The following is a 20,148-nucleotide window of genomic DNA, read 5'->3' on the forward strand; positions in this document are numbered from 1 at the left end:
GCACAATATGCGTAAATGTTTTTTATCACGCGGATATCTTTTTGAATACCACATCACACAGGAAATGTTTTTCAGTCTTTTTGATTTGCTTTGAATAGCCTTTGGTTTGTTTTTTCAACTTAATTTGATCAAGTAAATTGGAAATTAAGATATGTAATAAGGCCCATCAGTTAATTTAGTATAGCCTAGAAAAAACAGAGATCAGAGCCAACCATTGAATTTCTCTTTCTAAACATAAAGATCACCAGTTATGGTTGTATCCTTGCCCCTTTTCATCTAGGGTTAGATATCCCTAATCTAAACTGTATTACAAAAATCTACAATTTGATAGGGATGCAATATTGTATGTCTTTCCATCTACACTTTGTTCTTACCGCCCAATAAAGAGAGTTCAAAACAAAAATAGGCTAATAGCCTATTCTTTATTTAATCTAAGACTGAATTTCTTCCCCTTCGACTAGTTAAATTCTATCTAAGAGGCTTTTGTCTGTCTAAGAAGGTAGGTTTAGTTGTGCTAGGTAGCCTCAGGAATGTATCTAGAGCCTCAATGATCCCTAAGAAGGTATTTTGAAGTTGAGCAATGGGCAAATTTTTTGCAGTTCATATAACTGCAAAACTCTTCATCAATTAATTGCAACTCTTCATTGATTTCAAGCAGACTTTTGACTTAATTTGGCAAGATAGATTATGGCACATCCTGCTACACTATGGAGTCCCTGAAAACATGATAATCCTGATAAGAAACATGTATTCACATTTCATCAGCCAAGTCCAAATGCCTGAGGGATTGACAGAGGGGTTTCTGACATTGGTGGGTGTTCTTCAAGGTTGCCTTTTGTCACCCCACCTCTTTAACCTATTCCAATCTTTAATCTACTCCAAGCTGACACTGACAAACTAGTGTCAGCAACCAATGCCCTTGGGATGGTTGTTAACACATTCCCAAGACCAAGGTTATGTGGGTGTCTAGAGACCCTGCTTCAAGAAACATGCAGCTAACAATAAAAGGAGAGCCAGTAGAAAATGTTGACTCCTTTTTCTACCTAGGGAGCCTCCTAACTTCTTATAATGACTGCTTAAAATCAATCAAACAAAGACTTGGCCTGGCAGGCACCAACTTCAAGAGCCTCTTGCCAATCTGGAAAAACAAGACTCTGTCAACTTCTCTGAAGGTGTGACTCTTCAACTCTCTCATAATCCCAATTACTATATACTCATGCAAAACTTGGTCAATAAAGGCTGATGAACAAAGAACAAAGGCTTTGATGAACAAAGAATCTCTGCGTTTGAAACTATATGTCTTAGATGCATTGCAGGGATTACCTACATTGACTGAGTCTCAAATGAAGACCTCCAAAAACTACTCGGTTGTCCCCACACCATCGTGGACCAGATCAGAAGCCAGCAACTCTGCTGGCTTGGCCATATCCAGTGAATGTTGGCCAACCAGCTTCCACAAATCAGTCTTGAAGGACAGGTTCACGTCATGCACCCTTGAGGCCAACCTTATAAGAGATGGACCAACAACTTCCCAGTCCATAACCTCCCCCAGCTGATTTGTCTAGTGCTAGATAGATCAAATTACCATCACCACATTCATCATTTGCTCAGAAGAGAAGAAGCCCACAAAGGCCAGACAGGACTTAAGTCAAGTAAGTAAGTCAATATATGAGCATACCATTTGATGCCTATTTGGTACTTGTGTATTATTCAGAACACACTCAATAAGTTAAGTTAGGTCCTTTTGTGAAACAAAATATGATGCAGGTACATTTGAAGTAAATATTTTATATATAGAGGTAGTTAGGTTAGGTTAAGTTTGGTATTTGATGTAATGCACCACCCCCCCCCCCCTCCATAATATGCCAATATATAGCCCAAACCTTTGATAAAGCTAATGAAATAAAGCAGAATATGATGAAAATATAATACTCTATTAGAAAAACTGTAAAATTACCATATAAATAGTATTGTAACATCATCAAACCATGTTATACATGCAAATTGACTTTTTTCAAACATGGCCTATTGTTACACTTCCAAAAATGTTTCTCATAAGAGTACAAAGTCATGTTGTGTGAATTGACACACTGTTTTGCTGTGGGCAACAACCCCTTATGCTGGAAAAATATAATTGCCTCTTTTTCAGTCTTCAGCAAATCCCAAATCTTCCTTTCAAAATCCATGCTCAGACACTATCTTCTATCAATGTGCATAGCAAACTAAATTGAGTTTTGTCTTTGTGGCTATAAAACTAGATTTTCCCAGCAAAATTCTTGAGTGCGTCTTGAGTCATGTACAAGTACCAAATATTTAATTAAAATGTACCTGCAAAATTTAGTTTTGTCTTTGTGGCTATGAAACTGGATTTTCCCAGCAAAATTCTTGAGTGTGTCTTGATAATGTACAAGTACCAAATATTTAATTAAAATGTACCTGTATTGTAGTTTGTTTCACAAAAGAACCTAAATTCACTTATCAAGTTTGTTCTGAATAATACACAAGTACTGCTCTTTTTGATGTTTTTTACAAATATAATAATTGATTCTACTGCATATTCAAATTTAAGCACTTTTTGACTTAACATCACCTTAATATAAATAGTTTTGATACTGAGAAAATGTAGAGTTATTTTGTTCAAAACAACTGAGAAGACATAGTATTATTTTTTCAAAAACAATTGATAACTCATACTTTTATTGAAAATTCATCATTTATAAGAGCTCAAAAAAAGCAAGCTCAAAATTTGTGGTAGAAGTGACTATTATATTCATAAGGAGCATAAAATAGGCATCAAGTGGTATGTTCACTTTATTGGTAAGTCAATTATATGAACTCTGAAAAATTTACCAAGTAATGTGTTGTAGGAGCACATTAAACTTATGATTATTGCTGTACTGTCTGTGAGCAACACTAGATGTACTCTGATTTTTGTTCACTCACAAGCCATCAGGGGCTTATTTGGTGGAAAAAGGATTTATTCCTACATTTGGAATAAACAATTGAGAAAAACCACCCCCAAAATTAAATTTGAATCTGTTTTGTTTTTTAATCATTTTTGTTACACAATTGTGAGGCTAATAAACAAGTTTTATAAATTATACTGTTTGCTATGCTTAGGTGTTATCCAATTTAAGTCAAACTCAACTGAACTGTAAAGATGAAAAACCAAAAGGGTAAAGGCTTATACCTAAGTTTTGCCTAAAGTCTTTGCAAGAGTGGACTCTTGGAAAGAAACTTCAGTTTCTTTGCAATCAGGTATACAGTAGGCCTCTAGTAATGCATATAGGAGAGAAACACACATAGACCTACATTAGATTTTATATATCTGGATATTTTAATTTAACTTATTTAAAGTTAGTTTGATCTTAAATGCACTTTAGTCAAGTTTAAAATTATTAGAATAAGTGAGCCAAACAGATTTTGATGTCAATGAACCAGAAAATGTGTGGTAATGGAGACTGCTCTGCTATGGAGGATGCTGATGATGTTAACATATTGGATACTTTATTCTTATTAAATAAAAAATATTTTTTCAACTAAAAGTAAGCCATAACATTAAAATTTTAAACAAACAGAATTAATTCTGAACATGAGTGGGATAACCCCTCCTCCACCCCTGCTCATTTTCCTCAAGTCTTAAAATCTCTTGAACTTTTTATTCAAATTCAGCAATCCTTGTATTTCAGGACATGTTCTTACAGAATGGCAAGAAAAAGTAACTATAGCTTAAAATACAAAGGATGAGGAAAAGGTAGCCTCACTCATATGGAATAATTTTTGTTAGGCTTAAGTTTTAGTAATCCTTACTTTCAGTTGAAAAATATGTCATATTAATTTAATTTTTGACCGAATTTCAAATCATGACACAATCCCCCCCTCCTCTTCCTTTTATTTATAAAATTTGCAATGGACAATTCTCCCTGGAAAATTTCATCCTCATGGAAAATTCCTGCCCAAGAATTTTTTATATCTCCAAGTAACAAATACTATGTGTAAACAGTGGGCAAATTGCATAAATTAAAACCATTTCCTCATGGATTATTTTGACTCCTGCCATAGGGACCATGGCGGATCAAAGAGACCCCCAGAGGACAGAGGCATAGTCATTGGACATGTCAACTATGATAAATCAAGTAAATATTTCAAATTTTTGTTTGATATCAATGGGAGAAAATCATGGTCATACATCCCTCCAATCTTTTTGGTCACTTAGAAATGGTGCTAGAACCTTTAATTTTTGTTCAAATGAGTGCTCTTCTAATCTTTTAGAACTATTGGTTTCATACAACCACCCATGTGGGAAAAAACATACATCCATGATCCTTCTTCTGAAAAAAAAAAAATATATATTTTGTAGATAAGAGCTTGAAGCATCTACAGTAGAGTTGTCTGATATGCTGAATCTGAGTGCACAATCTTTGTTGAGATTTCTTGACTTTTTGAGGGAGTTTCCCCTCTTTTTCAAAAATCAGAGAAATACTCTCAACTTGCAGGAATGTTACTAGCCACAGATTTTACTGAGGGGGGGGGGGGGTTTACTGACGGGCTGGTTATTTTTACCAACTTTTCTTTTGTAATAATTAGCATAATGTCCACCTCAAATATGAAGCTTGAGAGCACAGTTCAGCCAAAAGAATTGTTTCACCTGAAAAAGATTAGCCTTTCATTCAATTTCTTGTAGGAAGCTTATATTTAATTAGCTGGTGATCTAGTGGAGAAAGGAGTAAGAAAAGAGGAATAAAGTGACAATATGATTTGTATACAAACAGAACTCAGAAGTGAGAATTTTATAACTTCAATTAAAATATACAGATGAAACACAGAATGAGATATTGTAACAACAATACTCCAATTAAGAAGTCAAACATGTTTGTTATGGCACTCTCAAAACACATCATGACAAAGTGATCAAAACAATCATCATCCATTGTTTATATAAACATGTCATGAGCAGTTTCAGTTTGCTGTAACTCCTTTTCACCTTTGCCAAAGTTGGTGATGCTGTCATAATCCTCTGGTAAACTGACCAAAGAGCTGTGAATAACAATTTAAATGCATAGTTTTCACAGTATAGAGTCTTAAAGACGGTGCAATCAGTAACTTTATAGCTTTTCAACCTCAGTCCTGGCTGATAGGCCAGGACTGGATGAGTTTTGCAAGATCTTGGTCTTTTCCCAAAAATATATTTGTGACTTTCATATCTTTTCGATTTTACCCAGTAAGCTTCAGTATACTGGCTCCAGAAACGAAGAATTATGATGAATTGTATTCTCCAAGCCATTGATTAGGGCCCCAATGATGCTTTACAGTTTCTTGACATAGAACAACTTCTGGTAATCTAGCAGGTTGGCTCTAGGATTAGAAATTGTTTCTGAATAACAAGCAGGTGGAAGCTGTTTAAGTTGGAACTTGTCTTTGGCAAGTGAACCAACTTTTTCTCACTGTTTTTTTTTATGCCTTTATATCCCTCTCTTATCTGATCAGTCTCAGAACATATAAGATGCTGTATGTTGCCATGACTCTTGTGTTTGCAATCACCAGGTCAAGTTGTTTCATTTGAAGCTTTTCTTGCAAGAATCTTTGTCTTGAACAAGACTTGGCATATGAGCATAAGAATTAGAATAAAATCTAAGGAGGTAATGTGGCAATGCAGAAGTTGGACTTCTTCTTCTTTTTTTTATCTTGTCTTTGTTGTCTTCTGTTAGCTCTTTGAGAACTTCAGCAATGGTGTCAAAGCTGTCAAAAATTGTGTCAAAACTCTTTGACCTGAATAACCATATTATGGACAGATTATCAAGCTTCAGTATTGATCCAGCACTCTCAACTGCTTGTTTCTAAGCAATTACTCATTTCATTTGACCTTCAAAGAGGATTAAGTAAAAAATATACTTTCCAAAAAAAAATTTTTCAAAGCAAAGTAAAGGCAATTTTAAACTTAAGATCAGCAGATAAAAATATCTGTTGAAATTCAATCTAAAACAACCGGAAATTACTATTGTAGAATAATTGGTACCCAAATCAAACAGAAATTAAATTAACAATCATAGCATAAAACATACAACAAGTAAGAATTTAAATGAATAAATATATCTTAAAGCAAGTAAAGCTTAAATTAAATATGCAAATCAAGCTTAAAACAAAAAAATATTCAGTATTGAAGCATAAATGAAACCAAAAACAAACAGAAATTAAACAGTCTTGGAAGCAATAAAAAAAAGAAATTCAAATTGAATAGATGATATATAATGGAATTAATTGTTGAAAGATCCATCAGTTCAAAACATCATTTCACTGTTACCATTATTTTAATTTTCAATGCTGTAAGAACTGGAAGAGAAAATATCATTGAAGCGCCAATGATGCAGTAGGCTTTAGGTTTTTACAGTTAAGGAGGTAAAGTTTAGGTTTTTACAGTAGTATCCAAACTCTTGTTTGTAGTGAAACTATATTTGTCTTGAAAAATCTTGGAAAGACTTTAAAAATTTAAACTGAATGTTTGATGTATAATGGTATTAATTGCTGAAAGGTCATAAGTCCAAAATTTTACTTTAATTTTAATGTTTATTTTCAAAATTAAGTTCAAAAGCAAATATTTGTAATGTAGTTTTTTTAGAAGGGGGGGGGGGTTAGTTGTCCTCTGATCTCTTTTGACTTGTCAAAAGTGAACAAGAACATTCACTTTACAAAAAAAATTTCCTCTTTGAAGTATATATGAACGTCCCTTCCATAAGAACAATATATGCCCTGACGGTATAACTTACAATGCCTGCTTATTTGTTCTGGGCTGTTTTGTTGACACCAGAGTTTTGTTATCTACTTCTTAACTATTTGTAACAAAATGGCTATTTCAAAAATTTTATTTGATGCATTTGGATAAAAAAAGGGCATGGAGGGGGGGGGGGGCGAGATGCCCTCTGATCTCTTTTGACGCTTAAAAAGTAAGCTAGAACTTTCACTTTCCAAATAAATGAGCCCTCTCTGAAGTTAAATGCTAGCATCTCTTCCATAAAAACCATATATACACCCAGGGCATAACTTAAAATCCCTGCCCCAGGGCCCTGGGTGGTTGTCTTGACACAAGAAACTTTGTAGTCTGACCCTTGATGTACTTTTAACAAAATGGCTGTCTAAAAAATTTTATCTGATGTTTTTTTGGGAAAAGGGCGGGGGGCTAGTTGCCCTCCAGTCACTTTTGACTCTTAAAAAGGACACTATAAATTCCAATATCCAATTGAATGAGGCCCCTTTCAAGTTAATATGATGACCCCTCCTATATGAAGCACCACTGGAAAAAAACAAAAAAACATTGGAGCCATATGGCCTTTACTGTAGGCAACACTATAGCATTGCCTTTGATATAAATTTTACTGACAACTAAGAAGTGGGGTAAAATTTATTAAAAATGCAGGAATCTGGCTAGTGTATATTTTGTGGTGAAAATCAGAACAACTGATTAAACCCTGTTTTGCAAAACAGGACATATGTTTCTTTTGTTACCTGTTTCCATCCTGTTATAAAAATAAGTGCTCATTCCATATAGAGCAAAGCCCTTGTAATCAACTCACTGAAGTACAGCTTATCAGGATGACCTTGCGCATGGTACTCCCCACCAAGAATATCTGAAAACAAGTTTAGCCTGGCGATCATTAGCCACATGGAATAAGTTCCCAGCAGAGATAATCCCAGAAAATCCTCCCCTCAATGCATTCAAGAGAAGGCACAAGAAATACCTCAGTGCTGGAAAATGAGGTAATTACCAGGACTAGCAGCAAATCATCATCTATGATGGAGCAGTGAAGCCTCTAATGAAAAAAACAATTATATTTTTCATACGTTTTCATTGGAAGAGTAGGAGAGTTCCTGGGGATTCTGTAGACTGTCAACCATAGCTAAAAGATCCTCTAACATTGAGTTGTGTACATGGTTGGGTAACTTCAGGTTTTCCTCCCCAAAAAATATCTCTTGAGATTTACAAAAATTATAACATGACACAATCAAATTGTTTGTTACATGTATACCTAGTGTCTTTTTTATAGCCTTTTAAGAACAAAAAAATTAAGTTCCAATCTCTACCTTCAAAAAATTCCAAGTTAAAAAAAAATTTCTACCTTAGATGCTAATCTTGCTTTTTTTGCAGCTTGCCTCAAAGGCCTTTTTGTAACTGGTTCGTTACTATTATAAATTGATTTGGTAAAATATTTTCATAGATTATTTTTAATTAAATTTGAGTGTAAAGGATTTAGTGACTACTCCCCCAAATCTTTATTTAAAGAAATGTTATTATTCATTTTGAGAATAATTTTGATCGATTCCTGAACTACTTATTTTATCCACAAGTCATTTCTAATGAGCAAAGATTTTTTCAAAAACTATTGTGTGGGAGGGATAATATATATATATATATATATATATATATATATATATATATATATATATATATATATATATATATATATATATATATATATATATATATATATATATATATATATATATATATATATATATATATATATATATTTCTCATCAGTAATGATTTGGGGATAAAGCAGCTTTCTATTACTAATTGCCATGAAACTAGACCTGGCTCATGTTGCTGTAGTCAAGACACGTTTTGTTGCTTAGACTAACATTCTGAATCTGTTTAGCAGTCAGATCATCAATTTTAGATATTTTATGAAAAGAGTTGCTTCTGCAACATTTTGTTGCAGACAATAGTTGCTGAAAAGAGTTGCTTAGACAATAGCGTCGTAATATTAAGAACGATGTTGCAATGGCTGTGTGAACGCAAGGAAAGGCTATGCCAAGACAGTGACACCAGTGTCACTGCTTTTATTACTATCACTCTCCAGTATTGCCCCTAGACCTCAGAAAAATCAAGAAAATGGATTTGAAAAAGGGTAGGCTAAACTAGTTTGGGCTCTACACTATTTAGAAGTGAAACGAATGTATATACTTTTTTTTCAGGTGTGTAATTCAGCATCTGAAAAAAACTATTACCAACGTTTTGTCTTCTTTGAATGAAGTGACAATCCCTAAGATTAACTATGCAGGAAATGTGATGTCCCAAGTAATCACCATGTCTGTTGGAGGTCTGTAAGAGCCTCAGTTTTGGCGAGATACGCCTCTAGATGAAGAGCATCGCTAGTCATGCGGCCTCATGGGTATTTCTTCGTCCTCATTCGATTAACCATACCAACCAAAGCTTGTAAAATACCCTTCACAGGCAACAGCAAACATCAGGCCAAAAGGGTCGTTCAATGCTTCATATTATGTAAAGCACCTGTGACTGGAGTAATCTGTCCAGGAAGATTCTTTTTACTGCTTCTGCTGCAGACACTTTGGCGGCACTTGAACTCTTCCTGGGCAGAGGTATGGATCTAGGTATGGACCTTTCATAGATGTCAGCGTGAGAAAATGTTAAGGCATCTTTAACGTTCTTGAACAGCATACAAGAAGTAACCACCACTGAGACAGTGCTGTTTTATTGATGAAACTCACAGCCATACAAACCAAGGAGATGCAACCAATCAGATATGCTTTAATGACAGATAGAAACAAATAAATCATGGAGAACAGAAAGCACATAAAAGTCTTATTGAATGTAATAGCTCTATTCGGGGGCTTGGTACTACCTTTAGGGGACATGACAAAACAGAATTCTCAACAAACAAGGGGAATTTTGTCGAGACGTGCGATCTTCTTGCAGAGTACTCTCCTACTCTTTTCAACAAGATGCATAGACGGTATGGTCACTACACATCCGATGAATACTAGAAGGACCTTATTTCAGTGATTGGTCCTAGAACTCAGAGCACGCTAGTGGAAGAAGTACAAAGCGCTATTTACTTTGCTGTTCTGGTTGACAAAATGATGGACACCTGGACAGAAGAGCAGCCAAAGTAAAAGAGAGACCGATTGGATGTTATCACTTGAAGAGCCTGGATGCTGAAAGTATAACAATTTTCATTCACAACTCAGTGACAAGAATTGAATCAATAGGAACTGCTTTGTTGTACAGTTCTACGATGGAATAAATATGATGAACTTACCATTCTCCAGTGTTCAAGGAAGTTTGAGAGTGAAATCACCATAGGCGATCTACATTTGTTGCCATGCACATACGTTAAATTTAGTCATTGTGAGCTGTGTTGAATCTGTTGGCACTATTGGTTCTTTTTTCTCACTGGTCCAGACTCTATACACATCCATTTCCAACACCTACACTCGGCATTAGTTGTATGTTGAAGCTAAGGAAGCTACTGAAGTGCCAGTCCTGGAGCTGAAGAGAAGTGCTGCCACACGATGGTCTTACTTGTATTGATTAATATAGAAGTTTAGACTCCAATATGAATCTATTTTAGCTGTATTGTTTTCTTTAAGCGAGGGAGCCGACAGCAAAGCCTGGGTAGAGGCACCTGGGCTCCAGAAGAAAATAGGATCTTTCCTTGTTATCTTCCAATTGCACTGCATAGCAGCAATTATGTTAGTGCCAGAGCTGTCTCAGTAGCTCCAGGCCATTGACTTGGTTGTTTCTCAATTGAGCACCCTAATTCAGGGCAAAAGAAGGTAACTTACTGACCTTTATTCAGACCCTTCATTAGTATTACCTTTGAGAAGGCAAAAGAGTTCATGACATAACTTGAAATCGAAGTACCTGCTGTGTATGAACCCACAACTGGACCCTCGTTTGTTGGTCAGATGGCATTTCTGACGTCTTCAATCAAAGTAAATGTTCTCTGAGTGATGGAGGAACATTCTGGGTATTTTGATCGAGCTGGTTGAACAAGTTCGTAGGTTAGCCTAGTCTGTCCTGTTTAAAAACTCATTGAAATGTTCTTTCCATTTGTACATTTTTTCTAAATGTCCCCTGATGACAGTTTCATCTGATCTTTCAGATCAGATCAGATTTGTTTGTTGATTTGACCAATCTTCATCTAATTGTTCCACTGGTTTCATTAATTTTTTTTTCCTTTTTCAATTATTTTAGAAATCATCTTTTTTGGATATCCATTACTTATTCGAATATCCTTGAAGAAGCTCCTTCATTATAATTTAATGGATCCAAATATCCAAAAAGGTAACTTATTCTCTTTTTCTTTTTCAATTGTATGTTGAAATTCCCCTCCCAAATTATTTAAATTTCTTAGAAAACCTTCGATTTGTGTTTCCCCATAATTCCAAATACATAATCCATATATCTGCCCCAAAATTTAGACAGAACGAAAACAAGAGAAGAGAGAAACGAAGATAATACGAACCAGTGAAAAACGTAGACAGTGATGCGAATGTTTGGGTCAAGACCTCCGCTTGACCGTCCTTAGTGCACGATAATAAAATAAAAATTACTAATAAAAATCCAAAGGTAATTAAAAAAAATCATACCTTAAAAAACACATGAACTAACATATGAAGACCTTGTTACATAAAATATGTAACAGGGAAAGGGTAACTGAACAAAAGTACAAATGGTAACTCGATTTTTCAATTTATACAAATCATTTTTTGAAGCTAATCGCTTCCCAGGTACAGCACTATTACATACTCGCTTAGGATGCAAAATATGATTTTGTTGATTTTGTCATGATTAGCCAGTCTGGTCGTTGAAATTTTTATCCAAAATTTAGGTTTGAAAAATATGTTTCTTTGGCTTAAGTTTCTACATGCTCTACATAAATATTTGCTTACAATGGAAATCAGATTTGAATTTTTAATTGCTTTAGAAGGTAATTACTTAATTTTTCAACTGATAAATTGAATGCTAATAGACACTATCTTTTTTGTAGCTCATTTTATATCTATTTTTACTTTTTCAAGGCCTAAAATTGAGAACAACTAGATATACCCTCCTGAAAAAACATAGTGACATATACATAATAGGCCTACACTTTGTAGTGTTGAAAGCATTAAAGCCATGAATAAAACTTTCATTTCAGGAATAAAACCAAACTTTTTCAAGTTTTCGGATTGGAAATTTTAGCAATAGAAAACAGCTAACAGAATAAGCTGATAGCTATATTTTGCTGTTTTTGCCGTGAAATTTTATTGTAACTTAAATCCAGAACTACATTTTAAATTTAATTACATCAAAAAGACAGTTTTAGATTTTTTGCACCCGTAAAGAAAATAATAATCAAATTTGTAAAGCCTTTGACTGCTCAAGGAATCGAGTCTCTTCTGCTGGGGTTTCTGCTGTTGTTAAAAGTCATTATTAGACACCAATCGTAATGTCTTTTGTATTTTAGGACTCTCCTTGTTGTATCCAATTGTATCCAAGTTTCAATGATAGTACTATAATTCTCATAATTTGCATTGATTCCGTTCCAAGATTTTTCATGGACTTGCAACAAATTCTGAAAATGGCTGATCCCATCACAGTTTCTGAGGATTCTTTCATCAAGAATGGTAAGTTGTACAGTTGCTTCTTTTTGTCAGAATAAAAGAAAACCTACTTTGTTCTACAAAATAATTATTCCTTTTTTTCCTCCTTGCTTATTATGCGGTCCTCTAAAAAAAAAGGCTCTTAATCTAACAATTAAGAGCTTAATGGTGATAAAAATGGCTTCTTTGTGACGTAAAACCCATTTAAATTCAATTTATTAGCGTTAATTTTTAACTTTGGTGAGACAATTAATCATCTGGTAGAGAAATTTTATGTGATTCTTTCTCTGTGAAGGTATGATGAATTAAATATCTTCGCTAAAGCAGGGGTAGTTATGGGTATTCAGATGGGAATATCTAATCATAATGCATGTAAGGGATTAATAAAGTTATCAGAATTCAGCTTCTAAACTTTGGGAGACTATATTTTGTATTCTATATATTGGAAACTAATGTAGAAAACCTCGATTAATTGACATTTTTTTCACTTTTAATTGTCCATTTTTGTGATTGTTTAGCTTTAAAATACTATAATTTTTTTTTCCTTCTGTTGACCTGAACAAGTTGACCAGAGAGGAAGGGGGAAGCCAGGGGCAGTTTTCAAAGCTTATCATTGATAATATTTTGGTGGAGGACGGGTGTCCTCCCATAGGTCTTGGAATTAAATATTTTTATAAGTTTTTTTTTTTAGGAGAGAGGGGGGTGTTCGGTCTTGCAGGGCCAGGGGTAAGTTACCATAATTGTTGGAATATAATATCGTTAATAATTTTTTTTTTTGGGGGGGGGAAGAGGATTGGCCATGCAGAGAAGTCTAGGTGTCAGCTCTCTTTAGTTTTGGAATAAAATATCGCTCACAAGTTTTTTAGTGGTGGTGTGGGTTTGGCTTATCTCATCTTTTCAAATATTTTCAAAATCCTCTCAGAAGAACCTAATATTTCCCCTGAACATAACATATAATACTTTCCCCAGGGCTCCGGGTTTTTGTGTTGACCCTGAAGTTTTTTAACCGATGTTTTAAATTATTTTAACAAAATGGCTATCTCAAAAATTTGATTGGATTGATTTGAGGTAAAGAAGCCAGGATGGCTTGTTACCCTTTGGTCCCTTTTGATTCTCAAAAAGAGAAATAGAAATTTCAATTTCCAATAGAATGAGCCCTCGACGAACATATGATCATATGATCCTTCCTTCCATAAAAACCTATGTACCCCCAGGTTCTGGGGGGCTCTTTAAACCCTGAAATTTTTACTATTTGATTTTTAGTCAATTTTGGACATAATAAAAATCCCAAAAATTTTATCGGATGTATTTGGGGAAAAGATGGCCTATTAGGGAAGGAGAGGTGGCTAGTTGCCATCAGGTTAATTTTGACTCTCAAAAAGGGAACTAGAAACTCCGATCTACAGTCGAGTGAGCCCCCTCTGAAGTTTTTACTATCATCCCTTCCATAAAAACCTAATATGCCTCGGAGGCATAACCTAAACCGATTGTCACTAGGATCTGGGATGGGGGGGGGGGCTGTGTTATTCCGGGAGTTTTTGTCATATGATTTTTGGTCAATTTAGTCCAGCAACACTTATCCAGGAACTCGTAGTTATGAGAATTTTGTTATATATTTCAGGTTTCTGTTTTCTTTTGCTTTATATTAAGTAGATTTTTAAAAACGATTTTTGAAAAAAACAGCATATACATGTGATTTTATGTATAAATATAATGTCTGTATATTTACATTTTTACGCGTGTCTGTTTAGTTAAAATTTTGTTTTAGAAGTTGAAGATGTTTCACCAGTTGACAGCGAGAAGCTCTTTCATTTTCCAAATCATCTTTTGTCACCAAGACGTGAAGATGTTCCTTTGTTCAATTTACCTAGCATATCAGGACCATGTAAATTTGAATACGACACCCAGGAATCCAAATGTTCTAACAATGAAGGTACATTGGAAATATTGTTGTTTTTTTTTTATATATGTTAGATAATATTTTATTGGACAAAAATATGACTAAGGAATTCATATTAAGATGGAACTTTTTTTTGTATCTTATTCCAATGTGCAGGTGTTTTTGTAGTCTCTCATGATCATTTTTATGGCACTTGGTATTAAACAATTGACATATAGCAATCGCAAATCTGTCGGTCTGTCGGTCCTGGTTTTACTACTTAAGGCACTTCCAGGTAAGCTAGGACAATGAAATTGGGCAGGCGTATCAAAGACCGGACCAGATTAAATTATAAATAGTCGTTTTCCTGATTTGACTATCTGGGGGGGGGGGAGTGGGGAAGTCGGAAAAAATAGAAAAATAGAAGTATTTTTAACTTACGAACGGTTGATCAGATCTTAATGAAATTTGATATTTGGAAGGATATCGTGCCTCAGAGATTTATTTTAAATCCCGACCAGATCTGGCGAAATTGGGGGGGGGGGGTTGAGAGGGGGAAACCTAAAATCTTGGAAAACACTTAGAGTGGACGGATCGGGATGAAACTTGGGTCGAAAAATAAGCAAAAGTTCTAGCTATATGATTGACATAACCGGAACGGATCCACTCTTTTTGCGGTAGTTGGGGGCGGGGGTTGGGGTTAATTCTGAAAAATTAGAAAAAATGACGTATGTTTAACTTTCGAAGGAGTGATCGGATCTTCATGAAACTTCATATTTAGAAGAACCTCATAACTCAGATCTCTTATCTTAAATCTCAACCGGATCCAGCGTCATTGGGGAAGGGGGCAGTTGGGGGGTGGACCGGAAGTCTTAGAAAAACTTAAAGCGGAGAGATCAGGATGAAACTGGATGGGAAGAATAAATCCCGTCTAAGATACGTGACTGATATAACCGGAACGGATCTGCTATCTTTGGTGGAGTTGGTGGGGGGGTTAATTTTGAAAATTGAGGTATTTCCAACTTACTAAAGGGTGACCAGATCTTAATGAAATTTGATATTTAGAAGGATCTTGGTGCTTTAAAGCTCTAATTTTAAATTCTGACCAGATACTGGGACATTGGGGGGAGTTGGAGGCGGAAACCGGAATTCTTGGAAAACGTGAAAATTTGGGTATTTTATCTTACGAACGGGTGATCGGATCTTAATGAAATTTTATATTTAGAAGGAATTAATGTCTCAGAGCTCTTGTTTCAAATCCCGACCAGATCTTTTGACATTGGGGGGAGTTGGAAAACACTTGGAGTAGAGATATCGGGATGAAGCTTGGTGGATAGAATAAGCAAATGTCCTTGATACGTGATTGACGTAACCGTACTGGATTCGCTCTCTTTGGAGGAGTTGGGGGGAGGGGTTCAGTGATTTTTGCGAGTTTGGTGCTCCTCGACGTGCTAAGACGATGAAAATTGGTAGGCGTGTCAGGGAGCTGCACAAATTGACTTGATAAAGTCGTTTTCCCAGATTCGACCATCTGGGGGGCTAAAGGGAGAGGAAAAATTAGAAAAAATCAGGTGTTTATAACGTATGATTGGGTGATCGGATCTTAATGAATTTTGATATTTAGAAGTACATCGTGACTCAGGGCTCTTATTTTAAATCCTGACCGGCATTAAGCCTCTGATTTTCCTTTTGAATCAATTTATTGATTCTTAGAATTTTGTTAGAGCTCATACCATATTAGCTCTTGGCTCTTAGCTATTCTTGCCTCGTCACAAGTGCCATATGAACTCTTAGCTCTTGTTAAATTTTCACTTGAAAGTGGTTTGGTAGGTTTCAATATTAAACAGTTCGTGGTAACAAACTGTATGTAAGGAGTGACGTAGCTCAATAGTAACCGAAACTCTAACGACAGAATTTTGATACCAATAGGTACATCAAAATAAATGCAAGAAAATTTTTCGTATTTTCGAAAAATGGGTGAAACACCCCCTAATTGTTATAGAATCTTAATGAAAATCGCACCATTAGAGTTAGCGTATCAGAGAACTCCAATGTTGAGGTTTGAAGTTTCTATCTGCAAAAATGTTGAATTTATATTTTTTGGCAGAAGAAAGATTATGGATGCTTGTTTATTTGTTTGTTGTTTTTTTTCTTTTTCCAGGCGTCCTTCCAGGTTTGACCCAGTTGTCCTAGAATATCGTGAAAGGGCTTATTTAAACGGAAATAAAACGTTCTAGTCCCGTTTTTTAAGTAACCAAATAGATTGGAGGGTAATTAGGGCCCCTCGCTACCCCTTTTCCCCCCCAAAATTGTCCGATAAAAATTTGTAGATGGCCATTTTATTCATCTAGTTGAAAGATCTAGTAAATATGCCTTTGGATGTAACATAATACAGCATCATTTGAAAGGTGTTCAAGCTATAAAAATTGCCCATTGTTTACCCATAGTATTTATTATTGGTAGGCATACATACATTTTAGGATGAAAAGACGAATTTCCTGCTGTTTTTTTTATTCACGGGGAAATTTTCAACGTCGAAATTCGTAGACGATGCCACCAGAAGCATGACATTGAAGCCCTAATAAAAAAACGCCGCCTAACTTGGTTTGGCCATGTTTGTCGGAGGTCAGATGACACCCTCACTAAAAAGGCGCTATACTGCAAACCCCTCGCACACTGGAAGAAGAAGCGAGGTGGACAAGTCAAGACCTGGCTTAACACACTCAAGGTGGACCTAGAGCCGATTGGTGGTTTCCGACGACACGGCCGAAGATGGGACAAGCAGTGGCTTGAAATATGTGCACCACACACACACGACCGAGCGGCTTGGCACTCAACCGTCTGCCAGATCATAGCGCCAGGGAGAGCTGAAGAGCTTGTGTCCTGAAACAAGTACAAGTAAGTAAGTTTCAATGGGAGGCAAGTTTCCACGGGTTGAACTTGTTAAAGAAAATTAAACTCTGGGGGAATTCTTTAGAATATCTATGCAATTTTTTTATTTCTTGCTTTCTCATTTCCGTCTCAATTTTACGCTTGGAGTTGTTAAGGGTAATTGCCTGGGTAAATTTTCACCAGGATTGAATTGTCTAGAGAATCTATCCACTGGGAGGGTATTTCTCCTTGGAGGTGGGATCAGATTTCCTGGGATTATTTAAAAATTAAAAATTCAGAAATTAAAAAAAAAAAATAGTTTTTTCTTTCAACTGGAAGTAACGAGGAAAATTAAAACTTAAAACGAGCAGAAGCTATTAAGTATATATTAAATACTAAGAATATAGGAAGGGGCCTGGCTTCTCCTCAACATCTTGCTCTTTGTAATGTACGCTAAAGTTTAAATTTGTCCCAATTCTTTGAGAATGACTTCTGAGACACTATGTTCGTTTAATTGGAACAATAAGAAGGTTTTTTCGAAAGTACTAAAAACATCAGCATAAAGAGGGGGGTTTTGAGGAGGAGGTAACCCCATCCATATGCGAAATAATTTCTGTTCTTTTTAAGTTTTATTGTTGCTCCTATCTATATATAGATTATATAGTTCATATTTGTAGTGTATATGTCTTTTTATAAAACAAGGGGTAAATCTGTCTATTATATTGATTTGAAGTTTACTTTAAATAAGCAGAAAGTTGGCTGCTATGATCTGAAGTGCCTAGAAGCTAAACTCTACTGTCTAATCTTGTAACCGAAATTCTAAGAAATGTAATTTTGATACCAATACATGCAGCAAAAGAATCAAATTTGTATGCTGATTTCAAATATATAAGTTTGATTAACTTTACTCTTATTTATCAAAGGTTACGAGCCTGAAAATTTTTTATATATTTTCAAAAAATGGGGAAACACCTGCCAAAAGTCATAGAAGAGTCATGGCTTTTCTAGCGACAGCCAGATGGCGACATAGCTTTTCAGCCGAATAAAGGTATCCATTTTGGTTTCTATCAATTTCCCTTATTCAGCAACATAATCTTAGTTTGCTATTTTTAAAATTTTTCTTGTCTGGGTTTTCTAAATTCTTTTTTTTTTGTGCAAATTCTATTTCAACTTGTCTGTGAAAATGGTACATAGAATTTTAATAATTTTAACACATACTTGAAGAGGATTTTGAAAGGAACAAATTTACTGTTAATTTTTTCTAATTAATTTATAAAAGATATTTTCATCATTTTATTTGTCTCCATTAGAAGTTTTTACCATCAGTTTTATATTAGAAACTCCTGCACTGTTTTATAATTAGTTTGAATAGGCGGGCATAAATACGGTCAGCGTTTCAACTTGTCTTACTGACATCACAAGTGAATGTTTCAACATATTATGAAAATAGGAGTGCTCCGTCAAATTAAATTATGGTCAAAGATTTTGAAAGACGAGAAAGGCCATTAAAGAAGAACTTGGTATAGTTACTTTATAGAAGTGTTTTTTTGGAAGATGGTAAAGAATTGAAATAAAAGAGGCATTGGCTTGGTTGCTGTGCAGAAGCACCGGGAAAAGCTGAAGCAAAGATACAAAAAGCTTGGAATACCACGAGTTTCAAAACATTTACTTGGCCTGAACGAAACATATTTTCAAGAAGAGACCGCAGCAGAACTCCCAAGACTGAAAGTTATAACTGCTGGTAGCAATTTCGAATCGAATAATTAAAAAAATATTCGACGGATGGTCTATGCGCCATATTTTCGAAAGAGCTACGAAGAATTAGTAGTTAAACATATTTAACCACAACTTAGTTCATTTCGCAGCATGAACTTTTCAAAGACCTTAAACTCATTATAGATTTGTGGAGTTTTAGGGGCTTAGGTCCCCACTATTTTAACGAAATGGCTATCTCCAAAATTTGATTTGATGGATTTGAGGTTAAGAAGCCAGGACGGCTATTTGCCCTCCAGTCCCTTTTGATTCTTAAAAATGGAACTAGAACTTTCAATTTCCTATAGAATGAGCCCCTGACGAATTTATATGATCATTCCTTCCATAAAAACTTTATATGCCCCCAGGTTCCGGGGAGGGGCTTTGTAAACCCCGGAGTTTTTAATATTTTATCATGGGTCTATTTTGGAAACCATTATTATGTCAAAAATTTTATCGGACAAATTTGGAAAAAAGAAGGTTCGTTTGGGGGGTGGATTGCTATTTGCCATTAGATTAGTTTTCCCTTTATAATTTCAGGCTTTCCTTTTTTCAGTGTTAGTGAATTTCGTTTAATGTTCCTGGTTTTCTTTTGCTTTATAAAAAGTAGAGTTTTAAAAACAATTTGTGAAAAAAACCCTGCATATCTGCTGATTTTATGTATTCATATAACATCTTTATATTTACATTTTTACACGTAACTAAAAATAAAAAATCAGATTTTTCAGATTTACTTAGTAAGCTTTACTGTTAATTTTTTCTTTGTCTGTTTAATTTAAATTTTGTTTTAGATGTTGAAGATGATTTACCACGTGACAGCGAGAAGCCCTTTAATTATTCAAACCATCTTTTGTCACCAAAACCTGAAGATGTTCCTTCGCTTAATTTATCTGGCCTTTCAGGACCATGTAAATTTGAATACAACACCCAGGAATCCAAATGTTCTAACAATGAAGGTACATCTAAAACATTGTTTTTTTTGGTGATTGAAATGTATTAGATAATATTTTGGACAAAAATAGGACAAAGGGACTTAATCTTAAGATGGAACTTTTGTTTTATCTTAAGTCAATGTTCAGATTTTTGTTTAACTATTTTTGCAGTCTTTCATGAATTTTTTTTAATTTTCACCTTACAGTGGTTTGTTAAGTTTTATTATCAAACAGTATATGATAACGAAGGGTAAGGAGCGACCCGGCTCAATCGTAACCGAAACTCTTAAAACGGGATTTCGATATTAATTGATACATCAAAAGAATCCG

The 20,148-nt window shown here is 34.9% G+C and overlaps 1 protein-coding gene across 7 annotated transcripts in view; it reads left to right on the forward strand.

The window, feature by feature from the left end:
- Window positions 1–20,148, forward strand: part of LOC136037837 (uncharacterized) — a 40,957-nt gene continuing 20,809 nt past the window's right edge. For 2 of the 7 annotated variants that reach the window (XM_065720680.1, XM_065720681.1), the window contains exons 1-3: window positions 8,564–12,408; window positions 14,153–14,317; window positions 19,678–19,842. In XM_065720680.1, the coding sequence (XP_065576752.1) occupies window positions 12,339–12,408; window positions 14,153–14,317; window positions 19,678–19,842 (400 nt within the window). In that variant the 5' untranslated portion in view covers window positions 8,564–12,338. Of the gene's footprint in view, window positions 105–8,558; window positions 12,409–14,152; window positions 14,318–16,743; window positions 17,162–19,677; window positions 19,843–20,148 lie in introns of those variants that run through there. The other 5 variants (XR_010620051.1, XR_010620052.1, XR_010620049.1 and 2 more) reach the window with 5 other exon arrangements.

Source organism: Artemia franciscana, chromosome 17 (genome assembly GCF_032884065.1).
Source record: "Artemia franciscana chromosome 17, ASM3288406v1, whole genome shotgun sequence".
Classification (NCBI taxonomy): domain Eukaryota; kingdom Metazoa; phylum Arthropoda; class Branchiopoda; order Anostraca; family Artemiidae; genus Artemia; species Artemia franciscana.